The sequence below is a fragment of the Pollachius pollachius genome, assembly GCF_949987615.1.
Source record: "Pollachius pollachius genome assembly, chromosome: 9".
Lineage (NCBI taxonomy): Eukaryota > Metazoa > Chordata > Actinopteri > Gadiformes > Gadidae > Pollachius > Pollachius pollachius.
In genome coordinates, this window is record NC_136942.1 from 13,029,979 (window position 1) to 13,043,709 (window position 13,731).

Below are 13,731 nucleotides of genomic sequence, written 5' to 3' on the forward strand. Positions count from 1 at the left end.
CAACATGCACCATGATATTGAGGGAGAGAAGACTCCCCAGACAACGAAGTGTTTTGGACAGGTAGGAATATATCTTGAATAACATCGAATCTTATTGCCGGGTATAGCTCTATGTAAAACTGTAACGTTACTATGGAACTTATGATTGGTCGTAGCATGCTATTGCCAAAGACAAGCTACCTGGAACTAGCCTTAACAGTGTTCTTGATAAAGAAGGTTAACCCCATCCAGTTGCTTGAGACTTTGTTGCCATAGGTCTTGTGTACAAGAGTCAATCAAATTGACTTATGAAAGCAATGCAATGACATGTAAAATGATATATGAATGAATCTATCCTGTGTATTTGTTTTGCAGTCAACAGGAAAAGTACGACTTTCAGCATAGTAATGTAACGATTAGTAGTAGTTTTAATGCATGTCAATAAATGAAAAAATCATGGGCACTATTTTAGTGGGTGACCAGAGGGGCTGGGGAACAGACGGGTTTTTTCAAACAATGTGTACAGTATCAATTATGTTCATTTGATCTAGTAGCAATTATGGATTTTTTATTTTTTACAGTACAAATTCACAGCAGAGGAATACCTGGCAGTACAGAATGCATTGCGACAGAAGCTGGGGCCAGAGTACATCAGTACCAGGATGGCTGGAGGGGGCCAGAAGGTAGGGCTCTGATCTCTGTTATGGTGCTTACGCAAAGAGCAATAGTTCCTCGGTTTCCTGCAGCCAGAATACAGTACTCTGTGTCATTGTGTTCCACAGGTGTGTTACGTGGAGGGCCATCGTGTGATCAGCCTGGCTAACGAGATGTTTGGCTACAACGGCTGGTCTCACTCCATCTCACAGCAGAACGTTGGTAGGCATGGGGCCGCCGCCCTTCTGTGACACTGCTTTGGTTGGTTGGTTTGCCTGTGCTCGTATTGTCTTACCTGCCTGTTATCCTACCTTTTCATGTCATGTACGGGGGCTTACTTGGTTTCCCCTCTGGGATTAATTAAGTGTATGGTATCATAATGGGTGCTGTGTTTTGGTTGTCTTCACAGATTTCGTAGACCTTGTTAATGGAAAGTTCTACGTTGGCGTCAGCGCTTTCATCAAGGTCCAGTTAAAGGTTTGCGATGGATTCAACCCTTTTTCAACCATTCATCGTGTTTCTGGTGAAATGCCTTGCTGGGTCTAAGTGAGTGTTTTGGTTCCCAGGACGGGTCCTTCCATGAGGATGTGGGCTATGGCGTGAGCGAGGGGCTCAAGTCGAAGGCTTTGTCGCTGGAGAAGGCCAGGAAGGAGGCCGTCACGGATGGAATGAAGAGAGCACTCAAGTAGGGCAGTAGCATAGCTTGTCTAGCATTGTGTGTAGAATAGCTAAGCGTAGTGTAACGTGGTGTAATGCAGCCTAGTGTTGTGTTGCATCTAGTCGCATAATATCATTAGTAGTGTGGATTTGATGGCAGGCTGGTGGAGGAAATCATCTTTCATATGTCTGCTACAATTACCAATTTTTCATTCACAAGTCAATATTATTTATCATGGTATTTACTGAGGATTCCAACATCAGTAAATCACTAATTTGATAATGTTCTGATATTGGGCTTACTGTGGTTGTTTCAGATGTTTTGGCAACGCCCTGGGTAACTGTATCCACAATAAGGAATACCTGATAGCTATCAACAAGATCCCCAAACAGGTAATGCATGTTCCTACAATGGTCGCTCAATATGTTGTTTGGATGCTGAATCATTCCCCCCTTCTCAACCCTCTACAGCCCACCCCTCCTCTAGACCCCGCCCAAACCAAGCGCACAGACGGTGAGCCTATGATAGAGAAAGCTCGTTTGTCCAGCTTGGCCCACGACAACAACATGACCGGATCCTCACGAAACCCATTGGAGCTCAGAACCGGCCACCAGAACAGTTCAGAAGGCCGGAGCCGTGCAAGCGAAGTCCAAACCGTAGTCTTTTACTCCCCTAGTATTGGTCCCAAACTGCAGCCAGATCAGCTGGACAAGAAGGAAAACATTGATGGGTAAGGTTCTCTATCACCCAAGAAGATGGCATTTAAAAAAGATTAACAATGTATGATATGTATTTCCTAAAAACATGGAAAGGTGTTATTGTACTGTTATTTCAAGAGTATAGATATTTGATTCCATGATGGTTTTTGGTTCTATCTACTCTATCTACTAGCTATGACGTCCTGTTTCCTGCAGTCCTCTTTTAGAGCCTTCGGATGATGGAGTCTCTGAAGAACAGACAGACCCCAAGCAGCTGAGAAAGCTCAAGCAGCAGCAACTCCAGCAAAAGTTCAGAAAGGAGATGGAAGCCAGGAAACAAACACCGAAGCACGAGAAATCCAAATTAAAATCGGAACATATACAGACCAGCGTTGGTCAGAAACCCCCCCAGGAAGGTAATGTCTCCTGGATTATTAACCATTCTGCATGTACGGATAAATTGCCTTGGAATTCTGAGATGCCTAGGAATTCTGAGATTTCTGTTTGGCGACATTCCAGGTCCTGTAAGCCCTTTTGAAAAAGCAGCCATATTTGGTCATAGCACCTCTAGGGTTCATAAAGGGACCTGCATCAGGGATGAGTATTTAGCAGGTAGAATGCCTTGTACCCACCACCAGAGGGCTCAAGATACTAGACTGTGCACCCAGATATCACCAGTGAGTAATTCTCCCTTGTCACCAGATGACCCAGAGCTCTGGAACTTCACCCTGGATGGGATCGAGGAGCTGAACGGCCCGGCAGAGGGGGAGGCCTCCAGGGACCTGGTGCCCATCCCACCCGGAAACCACCAGATGCAGACGCGCAGTATGACCCCTCAGAGGAAACCCAAAAGTCCTGGAAGGCCCCGAGATGGAGATCCACAGCAGGGCAGTCCGACATACAACCACCAAGCCCCCGGGCAAGACGTCCCCCAGTATGGAAACAGACATCCCAATCACTCCCAGGGTATGTCAGGTTGTGTATATATGTGTATGTTTGTGTGTTTTATGTAATTAATGTGTGTCTAATTTGGTATTCTCATTGGCAGGCCAGGGGTTCAGCCCATACAGACAAGGGCAATACATGAAAAAACGGAAACTGGACACATGAACGCATACAAAACAAATGAATGTTCCTTTTCAATGTTTTAAGAAAAGATTTTACAATTATTTTATATTTATTTGTTAATGTGAACAATGCATTTCTATTGTAATTTCTTTTGTTGGTTGATATGTATTTTTTCATGCTTGGTGTTTCTGTAAACCAGGTAAAATAATAAAACTTTGCTTGTTATCACGTAAGTTCCATAGCAGTCCCTCTTCAACCATTTCCATTTTACAGGTGGATATTGAAGTACTGTGTACTGGTCCCCGTTCTGGAGAGAAACTTGGGAGTCAGAAGCCAACTCGCAGCTCCATGCAACGATTGGCCAGGATTCTGTCTAGCACAATCGTACCTGCTGAGAGGAATTGTTTAGTGACGTCAAGGTCAATATTTAGTGTGACACCAACATTGTCCTACACTATCGAACACAGGATTATTGATGCGGTATGTAGACGAGGCTGGTTGCCTAATAGTATGCTGAGCTGGTTTTAAAATGGCTGTTTTTGTCGACAAGACCTTAAAAAGACTTCTTGGAAGATCTAGAACAAGGAGCTAAATGCACAGCAGGGCTTGAGCTAAATGGCATAATGCCCCTATAGTAATTGGTCCATTACAAGATTATGATTCCTGTGATAAAGCCAAATTGGACATTAAGTCAATATTTGAACCAAAAAAAAAACAGTCAGGAGCTTTACATTTTTATTTGTACATTTTGTACAATGTGAAAAACATACACAAATCCAGAGAACATTGAGTCACAGGAAGATAGCAAAGAGGGGGACCGATATAAAGAGCACAACAGGATGCTTGTGAACATGTATTGGAACATGTATTAAGTATTTTCTGTAATATCGACAGTAGCTGTGTAACACATTAGTAAGGTGCTGTACAGTGGTTAAGTTGTGAGTTGGTTGTTGTCTGTAGAATGAAACCCATTGGATCTAGCATGCAAGATTCATACTGACCAATAATTTAATATGCTGTGCTTGCGACTAGTCAATCGCTAAATGAAATTCAGTTCAGCGCTTTGTGTGTTTGTACAAATGAAAGAGGAGGAAAACAATACATGAACGCTATATTCCATTATCAAAAAAGATGGAGGTCAATAACACCCCTCAATAACATGCAAATGTTTTCCGTTATCCTCAGTCCCTATAAAACTTTAACCATTGCATATTCTGCATTGCAGCAACTTGTATTTTCTCTAGAGAAGTTAAAATAATAGTCCAATCTATAGGGAAGGGAAAGGTTCACAATAAAGACAAAATGGCACTCATGTAGCAAGAGAGAACAGAGAAGCTCAACCGTGTTACCATAGGGTTTCACTGCTCACCACGGCTATGAAGATACTGTAATGGCTATGAATGATGTCACTGATACATAGCCAAAAACACAAAAAAATAAGACATCAGGGAGGATTTCCCAAAAGTTCCCAAATACATGTGCTCGTTGTTATGGACTACGGTCCTCAGTTGCTCCAAACCTCTAAAACCTTTAACAACAATATGGTATCATTTAAATCAGCAATATAAACATGAATTGTTGTAGTATGCGTTATAACCTTCAGTATTTTTTCTGCAGTACCGTGAAAGCTACATTATTACTCTATAGCTTGCTCAGGCCTGGGTGGATGTGAGACTTTTATTGTGAAGGACACAAGGCACTAATGTTCTGCAGGTTACTCGGGGATGAGTGTGTATGCATGGCGGGGCCAGGTCGTAGTCAGTACATAACAGCTCTATGATGACAGCGTTACATGAAACCACTTACCTCACGTTAATTATATATATTTATATATTTATGTACACAATATAGTAGAAAAGGGCCGGTCAAAGGTAAGAGCTTAATAAAACGCAGGGTACCTCCCATGTTATGTAGGATACCAATAATGACAACCCTGCAATTGCACTTTTATATTCCTTTAACTACATGTTGTTTAACAACCTTTAATAATAATTACAGTGAAACAACATCAAAATCTGATGGCTGAATACAGGTCCATAAAGAACACCTTGTTCGTCTCATTAAATATACATGTAAAAAAAACGGACACCAGCGTGACAGAGTGTGAGATTAAGAGTGACAACCCTAGAGTATTGTCATTTGGGTGAAGATGGCGAGAGTTTAACATCCATGTTCTGATACGAGGGATCAAGAGTATCCCGCTGAAACCGTCTCCTTGGAGATCTGCTCCCCAACGCACCTGCAGCCACTTCAGTCATCACTACCCCGCTAACGTCACTCAAAGCCAGACTCCTGGAGAGGAACCCAAAGGACGCTCCGCCATGAGCATGAATGGTGTGACTCTAATGCATATGGATGGACGTACAGACTGACAAACCTAAGCACAGAAGACACCCGACTTTCTCACAAAGACAAACATCCTAAACAAGGGAGTTCAAACCCAGTGAAGAAACATCTATGTACAAGGTCTTTCCTTAGGCTAAGGCCTGGTGCTCTCAAGTGACACCCTCTTCTGGTGGCACTTATCAAAGTCATCGCTCTCCCTCATCGCCTTCTCTTCATCCACCACCTGACATTTTCTCCTTATAAAAACATACCAGAGCATTCCTCCGCTGACCATTACTCAACCGAGTCATCCCGACCACTTACTTCTACATTCATCCTCTCCAGATGGTTCTCCTAGAGAGCCCAAACACGCCTTTAAGAAGCTCCCTCAAACCAGTACATTTCCAGTCAAGTGTGGGACATTTCATGTTACAGGTGTCCCACTCTCTGGAGTTCCCCTAGGTAAGCTTAGGGGCTTTGATGTATACCGGACTCCCTATACCCCCCCACCCACTGCTGCCTGTTTTGACATGAATAGATCGGCTTCAATCAGGACCAATCAATTTACATCTTTGGCTGCTGTTGGTTATGCCCGAGTCCAGTCAGAGTCTGAATCAATTAAAATGCAGATTCCTCTTTTTCCACAGCCAATGAAATGTGCATTTGTGTGCGTATGTTTGTGTGTGTGTGAGACTGCTGTATTGTAAGTGAATATTGCACTCCCCTCCAACTGCCAGAAAGAAATCCCTCTGGCTGGCAGGCCACCACCAACAGTAAAGAAAGAATAAAATTTAAATAAAACAATTAATATGTCAACCAGCTAACCAACACCCACACGGTGGTCCTTATCTTACGGCCGCTGGACTGGCTGTCCTGCCCCAGATCTCAGTAAGATCGGGGCTCAGGCAGGGCTATGTGGGCCTCAGATTCGAAGCCCCGGCGGGGTTGAGGGGTTTCTGTGGTGCGGCTGCGGGGCCCACGTTGTAGCCCTGCTGCGGGGCCGGCGGGGCGGGGGGCTGGTACTGAGCCGGCGCTGGGCTGGGGTTCAGCATGCTGCCCTGGCAGGGGGCCGCGGGGCCCGCCCACTGAGCACCACTGTACGGGGCCGAGGGGTAGCCGAAGCCCTGGGACGCGGGGCCCAGGGAGCCCTTGCGTGGCCCCGAGGGAATGGCCGGATTAATGTGCGTGGAGGAGGGGGCAGGGAGCGTGGGGCAGAGGTGACCCGGAGCAGAGAACTTGCGGCCCATGTTGGCCGGCGGCAGCATTATCTGCGATGAGAGCAACGAAAGAGATTACATTTGAGGGATTATTACGTCACAGCGGTGGATTATATGAGCAGTGGAGCGTGAGCGGTTCTGGAGGTAGGAGGCGGGACTGGGGGCTTACGTCGAGGCCCGTGGTTCCGGGCTTTGGGCCCCTCTTGCACTGGGAGAGGATGATGGCGTCTCTGGCCCAGTTGTCCACCAGCTGGTGCAGGTCGTCTGTGAAGGTGCCCTTGGACTTCTGGGCCGTTGGGGCGAGGCCAGGTCCAGCAGACAGGTTGTGGGATTGACAGGACTTAGGGTGGTGGTTTGATCCGCTGTCAGAACTGGTCCCACTCGCTCCTGCGGACAGACACAAGACAGGTGAACGGGCCGGACCTACACAACAAATTCCTCTTATGACCCACAGGTACATGGAGGAGGGTCAGTGGTAAGGAGCAGCCAGGGTTGAGAGACAGGGCGATAGGTACCTGTGGAATGGGGGCTTAGGCTCGGCATGGACGGGGAGTACTTGAGCTGGTGCGGCGGCCCTTTCCCAGGCCTCTCACAACCCCCCGTGGCAGGAGGGTACGTGGGCTTCTGGGGACTGTGGGCGGATGCCGGAGCTCCTGGAGACAAAACGGGAACATCATGATATAGAATGGAGCTGCATGAGAAACCATGGGGCAGGCTTTAACAAGGTGGCATGAGAACAAATGGTCTTCGATGGCTGGCACGCCTTTCTAAAACATCAAACCAGCATGATTCGGTTGTCTAGACAGTTGAAAAAGGAAAAATGGAGGCTAATGAGGATTTTAAACCATTGCTCCAGTTGAACTGAAAAAGGGTGTAAGGTGAATGGGAGAAAGGTGAATGTGTACCGTTATTTAAAGAGCCATTGAACCCACTGTTTCAGCTTGAGTTCAAACAGGTTTAAAAAAAAGAGTTCTGGGCTGAGAGTTCTCGGAAGGAGGAGGGCGTGTTATCCCCATGATTATGACCCACAGCATATTTGTGAGACTTTTTTAGTACCGTTGTTTTGAATGAGCATTATGAGAGATGTTGGATATAAAATGTGCCACAAACCGTGGCGATATACTATAGGTGTCCGGGAATCCTATCCCTCACTCGGACGCAGACATTAAATAGATTGCTGCTGCGACGGAGCTTCACCATCCACACACACTGTAGGGCTATACTATAAGTGCCTGGGAAGCAGGACACTTATAGCTTGATAACCACGGGTCCAGTTCTACACTGGCTATGAAGGGCTTGATCACTACGGGCCCAGTTCTACACTGGCTACAAAAGAACGTCCCGAGGCCAGTTAAGCTTTTAAAGTAGTCCTTATAGATTGAACACTGGTGATGCCAACAGTACAGATGAGTCACATGTCTCTCAGCAGCCCTACCTGCGTGCACGGGGCTGGGCTGCCCGCTGTTACGAGCAGACTTGTGACCTTTGCTCTTGGGCCTGCGTCGTCCTCCAGCGATGGCCACGGCGGGGGACAGGGAGGCAGAGGGGAGGGGCTTCCCCAAGCGGGTGAACAGGGCGTCGATCTCCTCCTTCTGCCGAGAATTTAACACCTGGATCTCAAGCATGTGTCTGACACAGGAGAAGGGAGTGGGGTTAGAATCCCTTTTTGGAGTATGTTTAAATGCAGTAGATAACAGTATACATGTATCATGTGATTATGAGCCACAGAGTTGTAGGGGGTGACTCACTTCTCTCTGAGCCGGTTGACCTCCTTCTTGAAGCCCTCGTCCTCTGGGTCTTCGTGGTCCTCGTCGTCACTGCTGACGTAGTGCGGACACGAGTTCCCGGGGTAGGGGGTCTCTGATGAAGGGCCGTTCTGCACGCCGGGCCCACATGAGGGCTGGGGGCCGTCCGTGGAGGCTGGGGTCACTGGGGTCACAACAAAAATACATTACAGACATTGTGTCAACTAGGGCGAATGCATGCAATTTTGCACAAACACATTATATTACACATGCACGGCACGCGTGTTACATATGGACGTACATTTGACATTTGGCCTTTAAATTAGAATCGTTCCCTTTACACAAGTGTAAATCAACACTTTACACTTTTGTACGACCAGATTCTCATTGGTCAATTCACGTTACATTAAAGCTCTGCCGTCACTGTATCGGAGCGAGATGGGCTCTGAAACCCAGACTCCTTCCACATAGCACTTAAGCGATATCCAGGCTAACAAGTAAGAGTGCACGGTGACAGATTTTGTTAATCGAGTAGTGACGTGCAGACCCCCCAAACAATGAACGTAGCTTCTACCTGCTCTTCTAGTGATGCGCCTCGGTTCATTTCCCTTCTTTGCCCTGATGCTAAAACACACACGCACCTGTGACCGAGAAGCGGCCCACTCTGGAGCTGGCAGCGGGGGGTTGCACGAGGGTGCTGGACACCTGGAAGCGGCCCACGGTTGTGGTGGTGGTGGTGGTGGAGGAGGAGGAGAGGTGGGATGGGTCTGCAGCCCGACAGGAGCCCCGGTCCGCGTAGTCCCCTTTCTGGACGCCCCGGGACAGGGGAGAGGAGCCGTGCACCGTGTTCTCTGGACTGGACAGGGAGGAAGAGGAGGAGGACGAGCAGGAGGTAGAGGATGGAGTCACCGAGGAAGAGGAGACCGTGATGGAAGCTCCTGGAACGTCGTTGAGCTGGAGGACAACATGAGATGAGCGATTACTGGAATACTAAGGAACAAAATATACTAAAATAGTACGTTATTACATACAATAGCCAGTATTACTAGAATATTGTCACAGGGCTACAGACTTTAACTCTGCCCAACCATTTCTACTGGAACACAAGTGTAGTGTTGCGATGAGGAGAGTTTCCATACCTGGCCAGGTCCCACTGTGAACTCGCACTGGGGGCCCGGAGCCGGGTTTCCTTCTGGAAACATCTCAGGGCTCAGCGCTCTCCTCAACTGGGCCTCCAGATTAACCAGGGGCTGCTGGGACTGGGACACACCAAGGTACAGTCAGTTCAACAGCCGCACTACCTCATGGTACTGCAGTGATATTTATATATATATATTTTTATTTAAGACGCAATAGGGTCCCAACCTGTGCCGGCCCGGGGAACGGAGGTACAAACTCAGAGGGAGGAGTAACAGTTTGATCGAATCCCGTAGGAAGGGTCTAATAAAAGAACAAACAAAAAACACATATTAGGGTGAATGCAAAGCATGAACAGAAGATTTCTCTGAATAAACAACTGAGCTCACCTGTGCTCTGGGCTTGGTGGGAGGGGTGTGGGCATGCTGGCCCTGTCCTGGGGTGGAGGCCTGGGATCCAGAGCTCAGGGGCAGGTTGGAGGGGGGCACCAGGGCAGGCCCGGGCGGAGGTGACGTGGTACCGGTGGGAGGAGAGGAAGTGCCCGTACTGAATGCAGCGTCCACTGAGGAGCTGGCGGCCGAGCTCATGTCTTTGAAGAGAGAGCGCAGTTTCTTATCCAGGGCTTGAATGTCATCCACCCCAGGGGCCTTGGCATCGGCCCCTTCCAGCTCTGCAGGTTGGGGCTGGCCCTGGCCGGGCAACGTGCCAGACTGGAGGGTCTGAGAGGGGGGGATGGATGCAGGAGCACTAGTGGCAGGCTGCTGCTCTGACACAGCCACCGCCTCTACAGTGCCCGGGGTACTGCCAGCAGCAGAGGGGACAGAGGCAGCTGTGCTGCCCAGCTGGGAGACGGGCACTTGGGGGAGGGAGGCTGGCTGGGTGGACTGGTAACCAGATGGGGGAGAAGTCGTGGAGGAAGGGGGGGGGATGGTGACCGCGGGAGCAGGCTGGCAGGGGGGCGGTGGTTGGGAGGGCTGGGCAGACGCAGATGGGGGGGCATGAATGGCGGATGCAGCAGGGGAGTGGGTTTGAACTGGGACCGGGTTGGGAGAAGCCCTTCCAGTTGAGGCGGGAGGAGAAGCAGTGGCCTCAGCAGGCAGGGGGCTGCTGGGGGCCGGAGGCTCCAGGGGAGCAGGGATGGTGGTGGAGGGGGGCTCGGTGTGGTGGCTGGAGGACCCTGGGCTGGGGTCTGGCTCTGCAGCAGGATGGTGGTGGCGGTGTGCCCCCCCGTGGGCCAGCCTCAGCTCACCGAAGGCCTGCTGGAGCGTGCCAGACGGCGCAGACAGAGACAGGCCGATGCTCCCAGGAGCAGCTGGCAGGAGAGCAACAGCAGAAATCATCTGTTATTATTTTTATTTTAGAGCAATGTGGAGCTGTAAACGGACCTCACTAAAGACAGTGAAGTAGCAACTAACGCAACTCAAGTGTGTCAACGTTAACCTATAGAAAGTAGTCCACTGATCAAGTCAAGTGTGTCAACGTTAACCTAAAGAAAGTAGTCCACTGATCAAGTCAAGTGTGTCAACGTTAACCTAAAGAAAGTAGTCCACTGATCAAGTCAAGTGTGCCAACGTTAACCTTAAGAAAGTAGTCCCTCTTATCAAGTCAAGTGTGTCAACGTTAACCTATAGAAAGTAGTCCCTCTTATCAAGTCAAGTGTGTCAACGTTAACCTATAGAAAGTAGTCCCTCTTATCAAGTCAAGTGTGTCAATGTTAACCTATAGAAAGTAGTCCCTCTTATCAAGTCAAGTGTGTCAACGTTAACCTATAGAAAGTAGTCCACTTATCAAGTCAAGTGTGTCAACATTAACCTATAGAAAGTAGTCCCTCTTATCAAGTCAAGTGTGTCAACGTTAACCTATAGAAAGTAGTCCTACTGATCAGGGTTACCTTGATCCCGCTTCTCTCCAAAGGAGGAGGCAAGGCCAGACTGGGGTCCAAAGAACTGCTCTCTGAGACGGGACTCTGGCACGGGGCTGACGATGAACCTGCGACCCGCAGAGTGGACCACCTGGGACGCCGTGCTGGGGGATATTCCTGAGAGGACAGGGTGGAACACAAGGTGTTAAAGCTGAGCACCAGGGGAGGCATGTGGGCTAAACCAGGGTGTTGGGGGTTTTGGAGGAGACAGCTGGGTGTCTAGATCAGTACTTCTGCTTACAGGTTAACTTTTACAATTACAATTACTATTAGGGCATTTAGCAGACGCTTTAATCCAAAGCGACTTACATTGGTTAATACACACATTGACACACCGACGGCAGAGTCAACCATGCAAGGCGACAGCCAGCTCGCCAGGAGCAGTCTTGCTCAGGGACACAACACTAAGCTATGAGGAGCTGGGGATAGAACTAGCAGATCCCCAGCTCTACTAACTGCTGTACCTCCTGAGCTAAGCCGACCCCTTTAATTATTTTTTGTACATTGGGTTTTATGTAACACACACACAAAATGTCTGTCCTTCATTTGTTCTCTCCCTATGCCTAAGGCGAATGTGTCCCAAGTTCTGTATGTTTGAAATTGTGACCTTTGTGTCGTAACCCAAGAGGAGAGGTGTGTGCGCGTGTGTGTCTACCTGAAACCAGTGGCGTGGACTGAGGCTGCTGCTGTAGATCATTCATCTGTGGGAAGGAGAAAGTGTGGATAAAGACCAGCATGGAGAAACATCTACAGTGCTGCTATGACGGTTTTAACGTTGGAACAGAAAAGCGACGTTTAGGAACGTACCTGGTTGAAGCAGTCCTTTATGCCGTCTCCCTTCTCGTCTGCCATCTCTATGACCTCCCGGATCTGCTCGATGAAGGACTCCAGCTCGCTCTCAAGGATGAATTCACTCTGGACCTAATGACAGCTCTTTATTAGGGACGCCTTGATACAGCGGCCATAGTTTCACCAAAAATATAAATTGCAATAATGATATTGATATGACCGATATTGGTTTAATTGCAAATGGATATTTTGGAACAATTTGCTTGCTTTTTAAAACTTAAATATATTTTAACAATCTTCATCTTTGCTCCATGATGTCCCTCAGGCGTATTTGTCTAGTAGTTGCCTAAGAATATTGATAGAAACCTATATGTGCATCCATCGCTTTTTATGTTTCAGTAAGAGAGCACAAACTACAGAACACCAATATGAAGCCAATGTAACAGCTTTGTAGCACAGAGAAGATCCAGGACACGTACAACGAGTACCACCAAAGAACACTCCAAAAGGCCCACACTGTACTGCTCTAGAGCTGTGAAGGAGACGCACCATGATGGAGGCAATCTCCTCCGGGTTGTCCCCATCCAGGTCGAATTTGAAAGTCACCATCTTCCTATTGTGAGTTTCCAGCTGGCACTCTGCCACTCTGTCTCCCATGTTGGAAATCTACAAACAGAAACCATCAAGCACGGGTTAGGAGCACGACAGGGGGCGCCTGACGTCGAGAAAGGGAAACCATCTGGCTCTGCAGAGCAGTGAATGGGGCGAGAAGAGGCCACGTACGTTGAGCACGTTGAGCTTGGCCTTGCCAAACTTCTCGTGGCGCGAGCGGCTCCGCACCGACCGCCGCTGATGGCGCTTGAGGGAGCGGCCCTCGTGGCGGCCTCCGGACGTGGGGCCGCCTTCGTTCCCGTCGCTGAGGCCGGACGCTGCGTCCGACAGGCAGCTGAAACACAAGCCCGGGGTACACGGTGAGCTATCCGCCGAGGCACGTCACGGTCCTCTGTGATCAACCCCTTTGATTCTGATGGTAGGCTCATGCCAACCTTTCCACGGGGGGTGGCACCAGCGCAGGCCCCGTTGACTGATCCACTGGTGCAGTTTGGTAAATAACACTGGTAGGGGCCTGGAAAACAGAGAACACACCAACTTACAACCGGGGTAGACCATGGAGCGAGCCACATAACACACAGGGAAGTTGTTGGGGTGTTCAGACATTCAGAGGTGGTTAACAAATGGAAGATACTGAAACGGTAACACTCAGTTATTACAAAGCTATGCGAGGATGTCGTGGCTGTTGATGACAGACACACTCACACACACAGACACAAAGACACAAAGACACACACAAAGACACACACCTGCAGCTGAGAAAGGCAGGTGGCCTGATAGAGGAAGTACAGATGCTCAGCGTTGATTGGAGGAGACAGGAGCGGACTTGGCTCATTGGCCCAACACTTAACAGTTATGGCAGAAGGAGCAGCATGCGGAGCAGAGAGGAACGATAAGAGAGGAAAGCCATGCATGGCAGAAATGAGTG

The 13,731-nt window shown here is 48.6% G+C and overlaps 2 protein-coding genes across 6 annotated transcripts in view; one reads left to right on the top strand and one right to left on the bottom strand.

Moving 5' to 3' along the window:
• Positions 1–12: 12 nt before the first annotated feature.
• On the top strand, positions 13–3,178 carry rad52 (RAD52 homolog, DNA repair protein). Its single transcript, XM_079743739.1, has 10 exons — positions 13–61; positions 561–662; positions 762–855; positions 1,043–1,110; positions 1,200–1,318; positions 1,608–1,683; positions 1,762–2,021; positions 2,206–2,405; positions 2,692–2,955; positions 3,038–3,178. Exons 2-10 carry the CDS (start codon positions 642–644, stop codon positions 3,097–3,099), a joined length of 1,164 nt encoding a protein of 387 aa, XP_079599865.1. The 5' UTR covers positions 13–61; positions 561–641; the 3' UTR covers positions 3,100–3,178.
• Positions 3,179–3,778: 600 nt separating this feature from the next.
• The window catches only part of wnk1a (WNK lysine deficient protein kinase 1a), a 28,342-nt gene continuing 18,389 nt past the window's right edge, over positions 3,779–13,731 (bottom strand). For all 5 annotated transcript variants that reach the window (XM_079742671.1, XM_079742674.1, XM_079742673.1 and 2 more), the window contains exons 13-27: positions 13,238–13,317; positions 12,975–13,137; positions 12,741–12,857; positions 12,210–12,323; positions 12,058–12,103; positions 11,373–11,519; positions 9,871–10,793; positions 9,710–9,784; positions 9,484–9,603; positions 8,986–9,298; positions 8,348–8,528; positions 8,035–8,228; positions 7,115–7,252; positions 6,769–6,986; positions 3,779–6,650 (exon numbers count right to left, since the gene is read on the bottom strand). In XM_079742671.1, coding sequence (XP_079598797.1) covers positions 6,294–6,650; positions 6,769–6,986; positions 7,115–7,252; positions 8,035–8,228; positions 8,348–8,528; positions 8,986–9,298; positions 9,484–9,603; positions 9,710–9,784; positions 9,871–10,793; positions 11,373–11,519; positions 12,058–12,103; positions 12,210–12,323; positions 12,741–12,857; positions 12,975–13,137; positions 13,238–13,317 — 3,186 coding nt within the window. In that variant the 3' untranslated portion in view covers positions 3,779–6,293. The remainder of the gene's footprint in view (positions 6,651–6,768; positions 6,987–7,114; positions 7,253–8,034; positions 8,229–8,347; positions 8,529–8,985; positions 9,299–9,483; positions 9,604–9,709; positions 9,785–9,870; positions 10,794–11,372; positions 11,520–12,057; positions 12,104–12,209; positions 12,324–12,740; positions 12,858–12,974; positions 13,138–13,237; positions 13,318–13,731) is intronic.